This window comes from Camelus bactrianus, chromosome 13, assembly GCF_048773025.1.
Source record: "Camelus bactrianus isolate YW-2024 breed Bactrian camel chromosome 13, ASM4877302v1, whole genome shotgun sequence".
Classification (NCBI taxonomy): Eukaryota; Metazoa; Chordata; class Mammalia; order Artiodactyla; family Camelidae; genus Camelus; species Camelus bactrianus.
This window is the reverse complement of record NC_133551.1, coordinates 49022380-49039523: the sequence shown is the minus strand read 5'-3', so window position 1 is coordinate 49039523 and position 17144 is coordinate 49022380. Positions and strand designations below refer to the sequence as shown.

Sequence of the window (17144 nt, the reverse complement as noted above, 5' to 3'; positions counted from 1 at the left end):
AGCCTCAGGAGCACTGCCTTCTTGGGGTCTCACTCAGACCAGGTGTAGATGATCAACCTCACTGTGATCAATAAACAGTGCTGACAAACTGGTGCAAACTGCTGTGAAACTTCTCAGACCTGTGGTTACAAAGCAACGCTGTTTGAATCAGTATGTTTCATTCCTTGACCAGTGGTCAGCCCCAAGCAAGAACTTCAGCAAAACAGCTCAAGTTCATTCTAGTCCTGCTGGAATCAACCCTCACAACATAGCCCTGATTTAGTTAAGAATTACCCACTGGCCCTATGACTGGTATTTTTATTCAGAATAACGCTTAAAACATTTTAGTATATATATTTTTCATTTTAAAAACTATTTTTATAGAGTAAATTCCTAGATATGGAAGTACTAGTCCAAAAGCTGGAGTTATGGATCTTAAAGTGTATTAACAAACATTCAGAAGCATCCTACCAAAATTTTTTGCCATCATTATATGAGAGTAGGAATTTCACCGCATCCACCTTAGCATGGGTGCTACTTTTGTGGGGAAGGGCTCTGATGAAAACTTTCCCAATGCTTTTTGTTTTCATTGAAGTATAATTTACATATACACAGATTTTAAATGTACAATTTGATGTGTTTTGACGAATGTGTGCACCCACCTAACCACTACCGCAATCAAGATACAGAACATTTCTGTTATCCCTTAAAGTTCTCCCCTCTCTTTAAGCAGTCAGTCAGTGTCTCCTGCTCCTCCACCTCCTCCCGGGCATTCACTCCTCTGACTTCTGTCTCTCCTAAAATTTCATCAAAATGAAATTATACTGCCTGTAATCTTTTGCGTCTGACTTCTTTCACTCCACTTATTCTGTGATTTTTAACGCTCAGTTATAGTCATGAGTTACTTACTTGTCATTTTATTTTGGATTTCTTTGATGGCTAGGGAAGCTGAGGAGTCTTCCGTGCTATTTGTCCGCAGCCTTTAGGACAATGGGTCCTGCCCACACGTAGGCCCCAACATAATTAAATCCGAGTCTGTGACAATAGAATGCAGGGATCAGTATTTTTCTAAAAGCGTTCCCATGTGATTGAAAACTACAGCTTTACGGAAGAAAATGTCAAAACTCTAGGTTCATTTTTGCTTTCATTCCAATCCCACTCCTGACCTTCACAAACAATGCTTATTTCTTCCATGTTTTCCCAGCTACTCTTCCAGAGGAACAAATTCCTTGCCTCTTTGAAATAGAAATCAAAGATAGACCATCTGGTTTTACTTAAACATAAGTGAAAGTTGTCCCTAGATTTTAGAACATGAGTATTGTGCCATCTTCTGCTGCTAGTAGTTAACAGAGCCAAAAATAAACAGAAAATCCACATGTTCTTCGGGCAAGTCGGCCAACAGAACGTCTGACCAAACTGACAGGTGTGCCAGATACCCAGCCAGCTACGGAAGGGAAGGCTCTCAGCCCTCACCAGCTGTACTGCAGCCACACACTCTTCCAACCATACCTAACGCTACAGGGAGAAGCCTCACTATCACGCAGTAGGAGCTAATCTATTAGGTCAAGTCTAATTGACTTGATGGAACATAATAGAACTGTAAACAATGGTGACTATGAAGACTAGATGACAACGTGGGAAAATGCTTGTGACATAATAAATGAAAAGAGCAGAAGATAATTTTAATATGAACAGTGTTTAAACAAAAGGTACTTACAAAAAGACAAAGGAAATACAGCAATATTATTATACTGATCATATGGGAGTTGGGTTTTTTTCCCCAAATTTCTCTTGTTTATCATCTTACTTTAAAAAATAAATTAATTTTTGTTATAGTCCAAGTGGCAGAATAAGAGAGACAGCAGCTGTCTGACATGGGAAGCTAGAGACGTGGGTTTTAATATCTCAGGGGAGGATGAGCAAAAGAAATTCCAAAAATACATGTTGTGTTTCAAATGATGTCAAAACATCGGAGGAACTGTGAACAGCTGGGAAACTCAGTGGACAGCAGGTAGGCTGTTTGTGCAATGCTCGATGGTGTTACACCTCTGAAGCTGTGGACCAAAGGATGCTGAAACTCAGTGATATCTTTTGCCAAGCTCTTCCTAGTATAAGGGAAAATGAGAACATTTATGAGATGGAAATATCTCCCTGTAAAGACTCTTAAGTCACGGCAGCAGTAATTGTGAACACAGTCTGCAAGAATATGGACCTTATGTTATGTAATGAGTGCTGCCAAGGCCACAGAACTGAACAGGCCTAAGGCAGCTTTATGGACCCAGGTATCTAAACCAACTTTATTAGGTAGGATGGAGATTGAGTTTCTGTAGCAGAGACACTGAATAAGAAAGCCTTTTTAAAGGGAGCGGTTTCTCTCTTACCTAACAGCACAGACATAAGCAGCCCTGGATGGGTCTGGTGGCTCAATGTGTCCGAAGTCTTAACTCTTTTCTTGTTGCTCCAGCATATTTAACCTTTATCCACATAGTTCAAGGTAGTTCACTCCATATCCACATTCCATCCAACAAGAAGAAGGGAGCTAGAGGGGAAGGCAAGGGTGTTCCACTTTCTTTTAAGGCACACTACCTCTGCTCCATCTGTTGTCCAGAACTTACTCACGTGGCCTCATCTAGCTGCAGATAAAGCCAGAAAACGTAGTTCATATATTGAGCAACCAAATGCCAATCTAAAATCAGGGAGACTATAACGATAGAAGGAGAAAGTGCATTGGGGACAACCTTCACAGTCAGTCACCACCACACACACAGACATGCTGGTGACAAAGCCTGGTGTGCATGTCTCAAACTTCTCCACTTAGTATCTGGCTAACAGCTAAATTCATCTTCTAAGGGAAAAATACTCAAAATGATTCTTTTATTTATAATCAGCAAGTAGAAGAGAGGAGGGCACTGTTTTGGAAAATGGAAGAGTCTTGCATAAACACATTTAGAGGTAAGATATAACTGCCAAGAACACAGGAACCTCTCGGAGTAGCTATTCCATCATAGTTGACTAGAATTAGCATCTAAATAAGTCTGCTTTGCTCTTCCCCTCCCATCTGGTTCCTAGTTCTTATATAAAACAAAGTATTTCAACAGGATAAGTCAGTGCTATCCGGGTTGCTCCGCTTTGCTGGCATTATAGCACTGGGGTACAGCAGGAGATCACAGGCTCTGGAATCAGATGCTTCTCTGTAGAAGTAACTTCCCTTTGTGTGAGGAGTCCCAGGACCACCGTCAGGTTGGGTGGTTCATTAGAACTTAGAAATCTCAGAAAAGCTGTTACATTCATGGTTATGGTTTATTACAGTGAAAGGATGCAGATTAAAACCAGCAAAGGGAAAAGGCACGTAGCTTCAGAGTCCAGGAGAGACAAGATGCAAGCAAGCTTCCCATTGTCCTCTCCCAGTGGGGTAGTACGGACAGAGCTCAGTTCCCCAGCGACGTCGTATGACAACAGGAGTGAAGTGTTCCCAGCCGGAGAAACTCACCTGAGCCTTGATGTTCAGGGATCTAATCGGGGGTCAGTCAGGTAGACATGGAGTGCCCCAATGATTGACCTTAACTACTCAGTCTCCACTCCCCCAAACCCCCAAAAGTCAAACTGATCCAGCGTGGCCAAGGTAAACAAAAGCACATTCACCATAAATCATATTTTTGGCATAAAATACCAGGTATACAGAGACATTATTATCAGGCAGGACATTCCAAGGGCTTAGCCGTTGTCTCCCAGGAGCCAGTCGAGGAATGTGAAGGGTTTGAACACCCCAGTCCTGCTGAGTTAATGCTACTGCAACAGCCTTCAGTCCTGGCTCATGGAGTGAGGACATCAAGTTCACCAGTTTGCTTTAAAATCAAGTGAGGTGTCTTCAAAAGCCTGGAGCACACATAGTTCACTTCTTAGTTAGGGCTTCTTCCAGTGTGAGTGTCAGAGCCCCAGTAGGACCAGACAGCATCGTAGGCCTGGGTGGCTGTGGCCTCACATGCCTATGGTGACAGCAGATTCTTCATTCCCTGAACACTTTTTGTTTCGGTTAAAAAGGCTTTATCCTAATTTCTAGGCATTCAGGGAAGTTAGAGGCGATAGAGACCGTGAGAATACTATTTTGTTTGTTTAGAGTGGTTTTTCTTCTTTTATTTATTTATTTGTAAGATATCAGGGTGTAATTGACCATGAATAACAACAACAACAACAAAACCTGACTGCTATATTTAGACAAACTTTTTAAAAAAATATAACAGAAAATCTGGAGGAAGGTGATTGTGGAGGTTGATTCAGCTGCTCATAGTGTCATTTAGGACCAGGCTCTTTCCCTCCTCCTGCTCCGCTGTGGCTGGTGGGCTGGTGGTTTGTCCTTAGGGCTCTCACCTCATGGTGATAAGGCAGTGACCGGAGCTGCAGGTAGCCCAGCCTCAGCAGGAGGGCAGCCAGGGCGGAGAGAGACTTTCTCAAGTTCTCAGATTTTCCAGAAGTGCCCAACAGGCCTTACGTGTCTCACGAGCTCAATCCACCCCCCAACACACACACCCCTGGGGCCCACCCACCTCCCTTGAGATCAAGGGATCTCTGTAGATACCTAAATGAAATTAGGTTCTGTTAGCAGAAAGGAAGAAAGGCCAGAGCTGCACCTCACAGCCTGCCACAAGGAGTCTGTTTACAACGAAACAGAAGTGGTGAGGGGATCCCTCCCAAATATGCCCGGGGCTTTCTCCCAAACTAGCCTGCCTCAGAACCCCCCGGGGGACTTGGTAAAATGCAGATCCACCCCAGAGTTCCTAATTCTGTAGTTCTGGGAGGGGGCCTGAGATTCTGCATTTCCAAGTTCCCAGGTGGTGCTGATGTTGCTGGTCTGAACACAGTTTGAGAACCAACGCTGTGGGCTTAGGGAAAACCTAATCCAGGAATGTTAGCCGGGGCGGTGGTTTTCGGTAGGGGATAGTTTGCCTCCCAGGGCAAGGGGACTTTTGGCAGTGTCTGGAGACATTTTGGGTTGTCACACTGTACAAGGCGCTACTGGCATCTGGTGGGTAGAGGCCGAGGAAGGCGCTAAGCATTCTTCAAAGTACACGACAACAACAACAAAAGAATTATCTGGCCTGAAATGTCAGCAGGGCAGAGGCTGAGAAATCCTGGTTCAGAGTGATTTTTGTGTTAGTAGACCTAATAAATTCAAAGTGAAAGGTCTTAATTTTTGATTTGAAGAAGCACTTTCTGAGGAGCAGTATTCTTACTTCGAAAGCACAGTCATCTTCAGAGAGACTTGCCTAGTAGTAGTAGGCAGGCTTTAATCTGTTTTCTTGTTTACTCAGATTAGCTGTTATAGTAGCTTGCAATGGTAACTTAGATTTTTTTAAAACATTTTTTTATTGAGTCATAGTCATTTTACAATGTTGTGTCAAATTCAAGCGTAGAGCATAATTTTTCGGTTATACATGAGCATACAAATATTCATTGTCACATTTCTTTTTTTGCTGTGAGCTACCACAAGATCTTGTGGTAACTTAGATTTTGATTCTTTTTTTTATAACAGGTTTACTGAAATATAATTCACATACCATACAATTCACCCATTTAAAGTATCCAATTCAATGGCTTTTAGTTGTACCTTCATTGCCATAATTAATTTTAGAACATTTCATTACCCCCAAAAGAAACCCTTTTGATATCACCCCCCAACCCCAATTCCCCTCCCCACCCCCAGCCCCGGGCAATCACTAATCTACTTTCTTTCTATATGTGCCTCTTCTGGACATTTCGTGTAAATGGAATCATGTAAAATGTGGCCCTTTGTGACTAGCTTCATTCACTTAGCACACTGCTTCCAAGGTTCATTCATGTAGCTTGGATCGGTACTTCATTCCTTTTTATAGCTGAATAATGTTCCGCTGTACAGCTGTTCCATATCTTGTTTACTGAATCATCAGTTGATGGGAATTAGGTTGTTTCCACCTTTTGGCTATTGTGAATAGTGCTCTTATGAACATTCATATGCAAGTTTTTGTGTGAACATATGTTTTCATTCCTCTTGAGTATATACCTAGGAGTGGAATCGCAGGGTCATATGCTTCTATGTTTAACCATTTGAGGAACTGCCAGGCTTTTTCCAAAGTGGCTGCACCGTGTGACATTCCTGCCAGCAGTGTATGAGTGTTCCAATTTCTCTACGTCCCTGCCAGTATTTGTTATTACCTTTTTTATTTTCACCATCCTAGTGGTTGTGAAGTGATATCTCATTGTATTTTTTGTTTTTGTTTGTTTTTTGTTTTGGGGGGAGGTAACTAGGTTTATTTACTTATTTTAGTGGCGGTACTGGCAATTGAACCCAGTAGGCGTGCACTCTACCACTGAGCTATATCCTCTTTTCTCATTGTATTCTTGATTTGCATATTCTTAATAGCTAATGATGTTGAACATCTTTTCATGAGTTTATTGGTGGTAAGTCAAATTTATGTCAGAATCAGAGTAAGAGTCTTGAGCAGAGACCTATATAGAATTGTTTATCTTGTTAGGGAGGTGGGGAAAGGTAATTAGTTTTATTTACTTTTAGAAGAGTTACTGGAGATTGAACCTGGGTCCTCGTATATGCTAAGCATGCGCTCTACCACTTGAGCTGTACCCTCCCCCAAGACCTATATGTAATTGGCATGTAGAAGTCCAGGCTCAAGGTGGGGACTGAGAGCAGACCCGGTTATCTGGAAAATAGACAAGATTGAAGTGGGTTATGTCACTGTCCAAGGGTATAACCAAGAACTAGAACATTTTAAATTAATGGCTGAATCAGTGGAGTAGGATTCAGAATCTAGACGTCAGGGATAAGAAGTAAAAGAGTCTGCTGATTTGGAGATGACTAAAGCTGATGTAATTTAAGAGATTATGCTTGGTCCATTCCCCTACTTGGGGGCAAGAAGTCCTGCAGATACGAGCTGGGACAAGTATCCACCTCTAGTGTCAGGCCCTGACAAAGCAAGAAGAGGACACCGAAGAAAGGTGCATATTGGGGAGGCAAAATAAATTTCCACTGCGTTCAGGTACGCCTATATTTAAATTTACTTTTATAGAAACTATCACGAGAAACATCACCACCAAAAAGCCAAGCTTCGCAGAATCAAGGATCGTTTAGTTCATGAAGTAGCACTACGAGATGACAGAATTAAACAACTTGAAAATGAGACCAGAGCCCTGTGGCAACAAGTGGAAAAGGTGAGGGGGGAAAAGTGGAGAGCTCACAGCAATGCTGGGGGTGGTCATTTGGAGAAAGCCTGCTCGTGTTTTAGTGTCTTTGTGACTGCTTCAGAGCCCAGGTTTACGTTTCTTTTCTTTGCAACTTCTTTTAATGTGAGTGATTGTTTAAATCCTGCCAAAAAGTATATAGGACACATAGTGATGCTGGAGCAAATTGGACACTGAAAATACTCTGCCCCGCTAACTTAGGACTAGCGTCTTGCCTTCAAATGAGGATATCTTTCCTGGATCACCCTTCAGCAGAGACTTCCAGACCACCCTCAGTCACTCAGCTCTACTTTTACAGCCCTCATTTTGCCTCCCATTTCTGTCAGTTTTCAATGTTAGGGAAGACAGGTGACCCCTATTCCTTTATAGATCCTTGACTAGTGCCTTCAAGCTTTTTTTCTAAACATGCATGATTTTTTTATGTTTGTCTTGTTGCCCCTGTGGCTCCCTGGTGTGTGGGTAGGAAGGAAATGGGGCAGATGAATGAGATTAAATGCAGAATAGTCTTGAGGACATTAAACTACATCAGTTCTAAATGGAGGGCAACTGAGTTGGCCTGGAATGTTTCCCTTCTTGAGACATCCCCCACCCACCCCCCAGCCCATTTCAGAGTTTTGAAAACGTTGTCCTCAGTCCTAAAATACTCATTTCTACGCCCAACAGATTTTTATTGTACCACCACTATGCGCCAAGGATACCAAAACAATTGATGTAAATTCAGTTACTCCGTATTATTATAGGACTCCAGGTTAAGAATCCTCAGGCTACATACAAATAAAACATTTGAGGATTATAACAGACAGGTCACCAATGTTGTGTTTCTGATTTAAAAAACTAACAGTAGTGAAAAAGGAAAGAAAGTTAGATTTTACAATACCCTCCTATTTTGGCACTAATTCATCAAACTTTTAAAGAGGTCCAGGTTACACCCACAACTAGGAAAACCATGTGGAAAATATATAGAAGAAAAGTAGCAGCCCTGGCCCATGGGCCCACCAGAAATATCATCAGCCTGTCCTGCATCACCCACCCTGCCTTAGGATGCCCGCTTTCCACATCTCGGCATCCATGGCATAGCCAGCCTCCTGCTTTCAGCAGTCACATGTCCTGACTGTACTGTGCTGAATAGCGTACCTCCCCCCAATTCACATCTACCCAGAAACTCAGAATGTGACCTAATTTGGAAGTAAGGTGTTTGCAGGTATAAACAGTCAAGATGAAGTCATACTAGGTTAGAGTGAGCCCTAAAGCCAATACGACTAATATCCTTATAAGAAGAGGGAAAGACACACAAAAAGACATACGCAGGGGAAGACGGCCGTGTGATGACAGAGGCAGAGATTGGAGTGGTGAAGCCCCAAGCCAGGGAACAGCAAGGATTGCTGGCAGCTACCAGCCAGGAGAGAGGCAGGGAACTAGTTCTCCCTTAGAGCCCCCAGAAGAACTACCCCTGCTGACACCTTGATTTTAGGCTTCTACCCTCCAGAACTGTGAGACAATAGACTCCTGTTGTTTTAAGCTGCCCAGTTTGGGGTAATTTATTACAGCCACCCTGAGAAACTAATACATCTACCCAAAGAACCACACGTCTCCACAAAATATACTGGAGATGAGAGAGTGGCTGAGCCTCCTGCGCACCGCCCTTGAAGGGTGTGCTGCGTGTCCACCTTAGACAGACGCAGGTGCAAAGTCTAGTCCTGCCACTGAGTAGCTCTGTGACCTCGCCCAAGTCCCTGGGCGTCATCTTCCTCTGTAAAATGGGGAAGTGACTGCTACCTCACAAGGCTTTGGTGAGGATTAAAATACAAAATGCCTAAAGTGGTACTGGCACATATGAATTTTCATAGATGCTATTTTCTTCTTCTTAGTGTAAAATCTCTTAGAAGCATGTTCGTGGGTTGATGCCTAGTTGATGAGAAATTGTTCGTAGAATTGGAGATACTTAGCCTAGAGAAGACTGATGTGAGATCTTTTAATGCCGCAGTGGTACAAACCCCGAGCTCTTGATCTTAGTTATTTTAGGGTCCATGAACCAGAGCCCTGTGGGTATAAAAGCTGGACTCACTTTCTAAGCACCAAGTCTCCAGAAAATAATGTCACTTTTGGGGGCTTTGTTCCTTCAGCCTTCTCTTTATACGGTGTGCCAGTTGAGTCCTCTGACTATGGAGACCATCCAAACCAGATTTTCCTCAATATTTTATCCTTTTATTAGAGCAGGTGTCCTGATTTTTTTATTCCAAAAAATATGACATTTCCCAAGGACAGGGGGTCAGGCCTGCCCCACCTAATTTTCTTTCTAACTCAGTTATAACTGCTTTGCTTGTTATTTGTGGGGTGCCTGCTTCCACTGTTAAAACTTATCATAAATGTATTTAAATAATAGCAGGTCAGACTATCATTAGACATTGAAGGGTCCTGGAAGAAGGACTTTAAAATCTGGAAGGGTTTGTTTCAGAACACACTGTGATCTCCTTCCTTATAATTCCATAATAATAGATGGGCAGTCTTTTTTTTTTCTTTGTTTCTTTGTTTCTTTCTTTCTTTCTTTCTTCCTTCCTTTCTTTCTTCCTTTCTATTTTCTCTTTCTATTCTGAATTATAATTGACCTATAACATTGTGTAAGTTTCAGGGGTGCAACATAATGATTCAGTTTGTACACATTGCTAAATGATGACCACAGTAAGTCTAGTTAACATCCATCACCACACATAGTTACAATTTTTTTTTCTTGTGATGAGAACTTTTAGGATTTACTCTCTTGGCAACTTTCTCATATGCCATACAGTATTACTAACTATAGTCACCATGCTGTACATGGCATCCTCATGACTTATTAATAACTGGAAGTTTTTTTTTCTTTTCTTTTCTTTTTTTTAAGGATGTGCTGGGGATTGAACCCAAGATCTCATGCATGCTAAGCATGCGCTCTGCCACTAAGCTTTACCCACCCACTCCCAGAAGCTTGTACCTTTTGACCACATTTACTCATTTCACCAGCACCCCCACCTCTGGTAACCATCAATCTGTTCTCTGTATCTTTGAGTCTGATTTTTTTATTTTGAGGTTTTTTAAGATACAATGTAAATGGCTAGTCTTTTCTGAATGATCTATATTAGTACCTTATTTAAAAGGAAGTTCCCTCCTAACCTGTGGTTCACCCACCTGCCATAGGTGGTTATTCTTCGCCCACTCCCACTTGCTCCCACCATTGGCAGGTGGGAACAGACACAAAGGGTGAAGGTACTTGCCCGTTACCATTGACAGGTCCTTGGTGAAGTGAGAAGGGTAGTTCTACACTGTGAGCTTCTCAAGTTCTCACCACCTGTGATGTTTACTAATATCCACTGATTCAGTATGAGAATGTTATATATTCACAAAATATAATCCTTTTTCATTTTAGCTATAACATCACTAGCTGTCCCTTTCAGGGAAAGTGGTTGGTAGAAGGTGGAACATGGTTTCAAGCTAGAAGTCATTTCAGCATCATCCCTGCAAGAATATTCTCAGTACCTGGCTTACCTGCTTGACTTGCCAAGGCAACTGAGACCCTGACACTGGTTGTCAAGTGAGGTGGCCAAATTCCCGTCGTCCTCTCATTGCCTTAAAAAGACTATACCCCCAAAGCATATGGAAATGTATTATATGGAAATTTTTTTCAATATGGAGCTTCAGATAGTTCACACGAGTGGCAGAAGTTGTAGAGTTAGAGAGAAGAATGATTTGATCCCTACAGAATTAGCATACAGATGGGAGCACTGGGACCTGATTGGAAGTTGAGTGCTCAAATATTTTAAAATGTTAACCCAGAAGAATAAGTAACTGTCCAAACAAAATGCATGACATAAGATAACTGAAATAAATAGAGGGATGATCTAGCAGAGTGTAAGCAAACAGGTGGAGGCAGATTAGAAGATGGGAGAAGACAGTTAACAAGGAAATTTGCTTAGAAACAGGATGATGCTCTTCAACTTGCCATTCTTTCTCCTGCTGTGGTACTTATGGGGCTGTATTACTCCCAGGAGAAGGTGTTCCAGGACCAGGTCATTGCCCAGAATGATATCCTGCTCCTAGAAAAAAGTAAACTCCTGGAGCAACTCACCGAGCAAGAAGAACTAATCCACAGCAACAAAGGGGTAATATCTTCAGTCCAGAGCAGGTGGGTGCAGGCCCATGATCTCCACAAAGAGGATGTTTCTCCCTCAACAAAGGGATGGTTTCAGAAATGGTCCTTTGAGTTGTGGCCTATATCATAACTGTTTCTCTGCCATCTGCTGTTTTTAGCAGTTCACATGAGTGGCAGAAGTTGTAGAGTTAGAGAGAAGAATGTCATGGAGAAGGCAGGCTGGCTGTTCAGACAGGTGCCTTCACAGCAGCATTGCCTCCTGAGGACCCAGCTCTGCTCATTCCGGCCCCTCCCTTTGTGTGTGTCAACACTCATTTTTATCACTTGACACCTATGGGATCCAAGTAGACCGAAAGAGAATCAGGCAGACAGCCCAGCCCTATGACTTTCTGGTTTTATCTTTTTACACAAGTTACTTCCCCAACTCCAAGCCTCAGTTTCCTCATCTGCAGAATAGGCATCATAACAGTATCTATCTCATGGGGTGGTTGTGAGGATTAAAGGAGCTAATACGTGGGAAGTGTTAAGTGCTTTCTGTGTGGCTAGGTTGCAGTGCCCACGTACTTGGTAAGTGCTTGTAACCATGGTGAATGGTAGCTGCTGCTCCTACTATTTTTACTTCTACTATATCCCTCCTCCTCCTGCTACTACTACCACCGCCACCGCCACTACTGCAGCAGAAGCGTGGGATGACGGTGTGAAATCAGAACCAGATGCAGGCTGCTCAGCTGCAGAGTTAGGGATGCAGAGTCTCTCACTCCAGTCCCTCCCCTAAACGGGATCGAACCTCTCCTCAGGTTTCCCCAGGGCTGGACCTGTGCCTTTTGTGTTCCTGCACTCTTGTGTGTCTCTATTCTCAGCATGTATTTAATGACTGTATACCAGCCAGAAGTTCATTAATTTTCACTTGGTCTTGGAACATGGTGGGAATTATTCCGGCAAAGTTGGTTCCAAAATCTGGCTGTGGGCTAAGACCCAACGCTAGTGGGAAGTAGGGTAGAATTTTCAGGACTGATACAGAAATTTTTACTTATGCCTCTGATTTATGCCATTCTTAGAGTACTTTTACTGGATAAAGAAAACAAGCAGTTACAGGAGAACAGCCTCCAGCTCGTGCAGCAGGTTGGCCTCTTAGAGCGCATCATAAGGAGCATCCAGATCCGCAGAGGAGAGGTAAGAGGCGTGTGTGCTCCCTGCCAGGTCCTCAGTATGAAGCTTGGGTTGCTAAGGTCGCTGCCTTCTCTTTTCCCTCATGTTCTGCGTGCAGCTGTGGCCTGCACTTGGCCTCGTGGTGGACTGTGGCAGAGAGGCTCACGGGCTTCACTCCGGGGCAGCAGAGCTTGAGACTGCTCTCTTCCAACTCTGCTCTTCATTGGTTCAGCTTTTGCTAAACACGCTTCTCCTATGTGATCCCAGAGCAGTTCGTGTCTGCTTTCTCGCTTCTTCCTTAACACACTGTATTGTCGTTGCCTTTTCACTTCTCTGTCTCAGCAGCTCAGGAGTGACATCCTGGAGGGCAAGGGTTGTAGCTCATATGTCACTGTATCCATGGACAGGAGCTCCATAAATATTTGAGAATGAATGAATGTTAAATGTCTGCATATGGATGCCTTGTTCTCAACTACCCTGTTTGCCACGTATTGTTCTAGCCGCATCTGAGAGATGAGCCCATCCGAGGCTCACAAAGGTAAAATGAAGCTAGTCTGGTCTGGCAAGGAGTCAAGCCCAAGGAGAACATCTGAGTCCGAGAAAAGCAATTATGTTACAAAGAGCTAGGCAGACAAGTGGCCGTGGCCAGTAGTCTAAGTTCAGACATGGTCCAGGGTCTGTCTGGCCAGAGTACCTCAGTAAGCAGAGTTGCATTCTGAATCCAGGGTGGAGGCTGCTTGCCTTCCTCCCTGGCTTGTACCACCTGCTAAGACATTTCTTCCTAGGATCCGTCACAGCAAATCCTGCTCGTTGGATACTGATGCTCTGAGCATAAGACCTGCATCATGTTTGCTCTCAGCAAGGTGATTGTTTGCAAATTTTTGAGTTGTTTGAGGATTTTATCAAAAGTAGAACTGCCAGATGATGTGACCTAATTTCCAACAGTTAGAAATGTCTTTGTTTGAGCTATAACTGTTTTTTATAGTCTGTTTGTTTACCCTTTTACTTAATCATTCATTCAACAAACTATTAATTCCAAGAACTGTGCTGGGTCCTAGGAATATGGAAGATAGCTCCTGTTTTCAGAGGCCTTCAGTCCAGTAGAGAAGGACTGGCATGTACTTGAATAAATAGTATAGTACTGTAGGTGCTGAGTTACTGGCCTTAATGGAATATATTTAGGACCAGTAGCTTTGAGATCCACAATATTATCATCAAATCAAGATAAGAAGTGTCACATGGGTCAGAACTCAGTATTCATGTGTGACAAAGGTACTAAGTTGTAACATCTTGACACCTATTGGAATAAACATCTCCAAACTTGTTTTTAAACTTAGAATCTCTTTTTAAATTTTCAATAGACTTTGTTCTTTTAGAGTAGTTTCAGGTTCATAACAGAATTAAGCAGAAAATACAGAGTTTGCAACATAGCCCTCCCCACCCGGACATAGATACTCCCCTACCCCAAACATCCCTCATCAGTGTGGCATATTTGTACAATCGATGAACCAACACGGACACATTATTATCAACCAAAGTCCATAGTTTACATTAGGGTTCACTCTTGATACTGTACATTCTATGGGTTTTGACAAATGGGTAATGACATGTAGCCACCACTATAGTATCATACAGAAAATTTCATTGCCCTAAAAACCCCTTGTGCTCCATCTATTCATTTCTCCCTCACTCCATCTCCCCAAACCCCTGGAAACCATGATCTTTTTATTGTTTCTATAGCCTTTTCCAAAATGTCATTTAGTTGGAATTATACAGTTTGTAGCCTTTTCAGACTGGCTTCCTTCATTTAGTAATATGTCTTTTAAGTTTCTTCCATGTCTTTCATGGCTTGATAGATCACTTTTTTTAACCACACATATAGTTTTGAATTTACGTATATGTACTGTTCATTGTTTCTAAGAACGTTTAGAACTTTAGCTTTTTTAACTTACATAGTTATCAAAGGAATAAAGCCAACCACAAAATAAGAATTAATTCAAAAAGATACATACACCCTGCTATTAACAGCACATTATTTACAATTGCCAAAATATGGATGCATCCTAAGTGCACAACAATAGTTGAATAGATAATGGAGATGCAGTGTGTGTGTGTATATATATATATATATATATATATATATATATATATATATATATATATATGTAATGGAATATCACTCACCCATAAAAAAGAAGGCTATTTTGCCATTTGTGGCCCTTCATTCACTTTCCTTTTTTTTTTTTCACTTCAAAAAACAGAGTTTTGTAACTGGCAGAGACATTTCCATTACATCAAAAACAACAAAATACCTAGAAATAAACTTAACCAAGGAGGTTACCTATACTCTGCAAACCGAAATGACACAAAGAAATTGAAAGATTTTTTTGTGCTCTTGGATTGGAAGAATCAACACTATCAAAATGGCCACACTTCCCAAAGCAATCCACAGATCGAACGTAACCTCCATCAGAATGCTCATGACATTCCTCACAGAACTAGAACAAACAATTCCAAAATTTATAAGGAACCACAGAAGACCCCGAACAGCCAAAGCAATCTTTTGTAGGTCTCTCTTTTTTTTTTCCTCTTCTTTTTGTTCTCTTTTCTTATGGGTTGATGACTAGAGAAGGTTCTTTAAAATTTGTTGTAAAGCTGGTTTGGTGGTGCTTAAATCTTTTAGCTTTTGTTTATCTGTGAAACTTTTGATTTCTCCATAGAGTTTGAATGAGAGCCTTGCTGAACAGAGTATTCTTGGTTATAAGTTTCCCCCTTGCATCACTTTAAATATATCGTGCCACTCCCTTCTGGCCTGTAGAGTTTCTGCTGAAAAATCAGCTGATAACCTTATGGGAGTTCCCTTGTATGTCATTTGTTGCTTTTCTCTTGCTAATTTCAATATTTTCTCCTTATGCTTAATTGTTGTCAGTTTGATGACTATGTGTCTTGGTGTGTTCCTGTTTGGGTTGATCCTGTGTGGAACTCTCTGCGCTTCCAGGACTTGGATGACTGTTTTCCTTTCCCAGGCTGGGGAAATTTTCGGTTATTGTCTCTCCAAAATTTTCTTAGGTCCTTTCTTTCTCTCTTCTCTTTCTGGGACCCCTATAATGAGAATATTAGAGCGCTTAAACTTAGAAATCTTAAGGATCCTTCAATTCAGTCCTCTCATTTTACGCAGGAGGGAGATAAAACCCAGAGAAGTTAAACGATATGTCTGGGGGCACATGGCTACTGCTGACATTTCCCAGATCTCTTGATCCTCAGTGATTATCACATGTGCAAATATATCAGCATATAGATCCCTGAGATCAGACATGTCCTAGGTCCCTTCCTTCCCTGGGACTAAAATGGTGACAGCTTGATACTTGTTGGGTGCTTACTATGTGCCTGGGACTGTGCTAAGCATTTTATGTATATTATCTCATGTAATCCACAAAACAATCTTATGTGACAAGTCTGTCATTCTCATTTTCACAATTGGAGACACTGAGATCTGGAGAGGTGAAGCAATGTCATTATCCAAGGTCACATAGCTGATAATTAGAAAAATAAGGACTGAATCCTGCTCTCTCTGGTCCCTGCTCTTAGCCACTATCTCATAATAACCCATGCCTACTTCTTCCCTTTCTGGGGCACTAGAGTGACTAGGGACATAGCCTTGTATTAGACCATATTGCTACCTGTATTGTAATTCCATCTTTCTTCTCAATTGGATTATAAACTCCAAGAGAGTAGGAACTCTGTCCATCTTGTCACCCCCTGTACCCCAGATACTTAGCACTTAGGTTACGGCAACAACTCCTTAACTCATCTCCTTTCAGTCTTTCCTCCTCTTCTAATCTGTCCTGCCAAGGCCACTAGACTCATCATTATACACTGATTGCATAGTACTTCAGATCAAGAGTTTCAGAGACTGCCTCTGCCTATAAGATGAAGTTTTTCATTCAGCAAATATTTATGGACCATAGTGTGCCATATGGTTTGTATATGATCATGAGCAAGAGTATCTGCTCTCTGAAGAAGTCAGGCCCAGTGACAGTGACAGTCCTCTAACTGGCAACTGCCATGCGTTGTGACAAGTTCTGCAACAGCACAGGCCCAGAATGCTGAGGAAGGTGGGGAAGTGGTGTCGAAACCCGTCTACGGTGGCTCAGGAAGGCTTCCGGAGTTGCTGTTGTCTAAACCAGAAGAACTGAAGCCACGGAAGAACTTTCCACATTCCAAATACCTTTCTGACAAACATGATCGAATGAAACTAGTCTATTCTCTGTTTCTCCAGATCTCGGACGTTTCCTCCTCTGTATCATATATTTCCCTTGCTTGGAAAGACACACCTCATCTCCCCTCTTCCATCTTCCCAGCTTTTGTCTTTTGAAGTTGTATGGTTCTCAGAGTCTATAGCCAGAGGGGTCTTTAGAAAGTGTATCTAGTCTGAGTAGATGACTCAAAACCATGCAAGGACTTCCCACAGCCTTCAGGATAAAAGCCACATTTTCTGATATGCTCTCTGTATTCTCTATGATCAGTCCCCTGGTCTGTGTTGGTTTACACTTTTCTGAGAAAGAATATTTGGTTTTTAAAGTCTTGGGGCTCAAAACAGTTACTTTTTTTGTGATTTAAGAGGGCAGAAAATGTTTACCAGAGTATTAAGTAAAAACTTACT

At 42.0% G+C, this 17144-nt stretch overlaps 1 protein-coding gene across 2 annotated transcripts in view; it reads left to right on the top strand.

The window, feature by feature from the left end:
• Window positions 1-17144, top strand: part of CCDC30 (coiled-coil domain containing 30) — a 104659-nt gene that overhangs the window by 84437 nt on the left and 3078 nt on the right. Inside the window, exons 15-18 of one of the 2 annotated variants that reach the window (XR_012511329.1) lie at window positions 7038-7179; window positions 11229-11365; window positions 12391-12505; window positions 13267-13344. Coding sequence is in view for 1 of the 2 variants with exons in the window: in XM_074376688.1 (XP_074232789.1) it covers window positions 7038-7179; window positions 11229-11365; window positions 12391-12505 (394 nt within the window). In the remaining variant the exon portion in view is untranslated. The remainder of the gene's footprint in view (window positions 1-7037; window positions 7180-11228; window positions 11366-12390; window positions 12506-13266; window positions 13345-17144) is intronic. The other variant, XM_074376688.1, reaches the window with a different exon arrangement.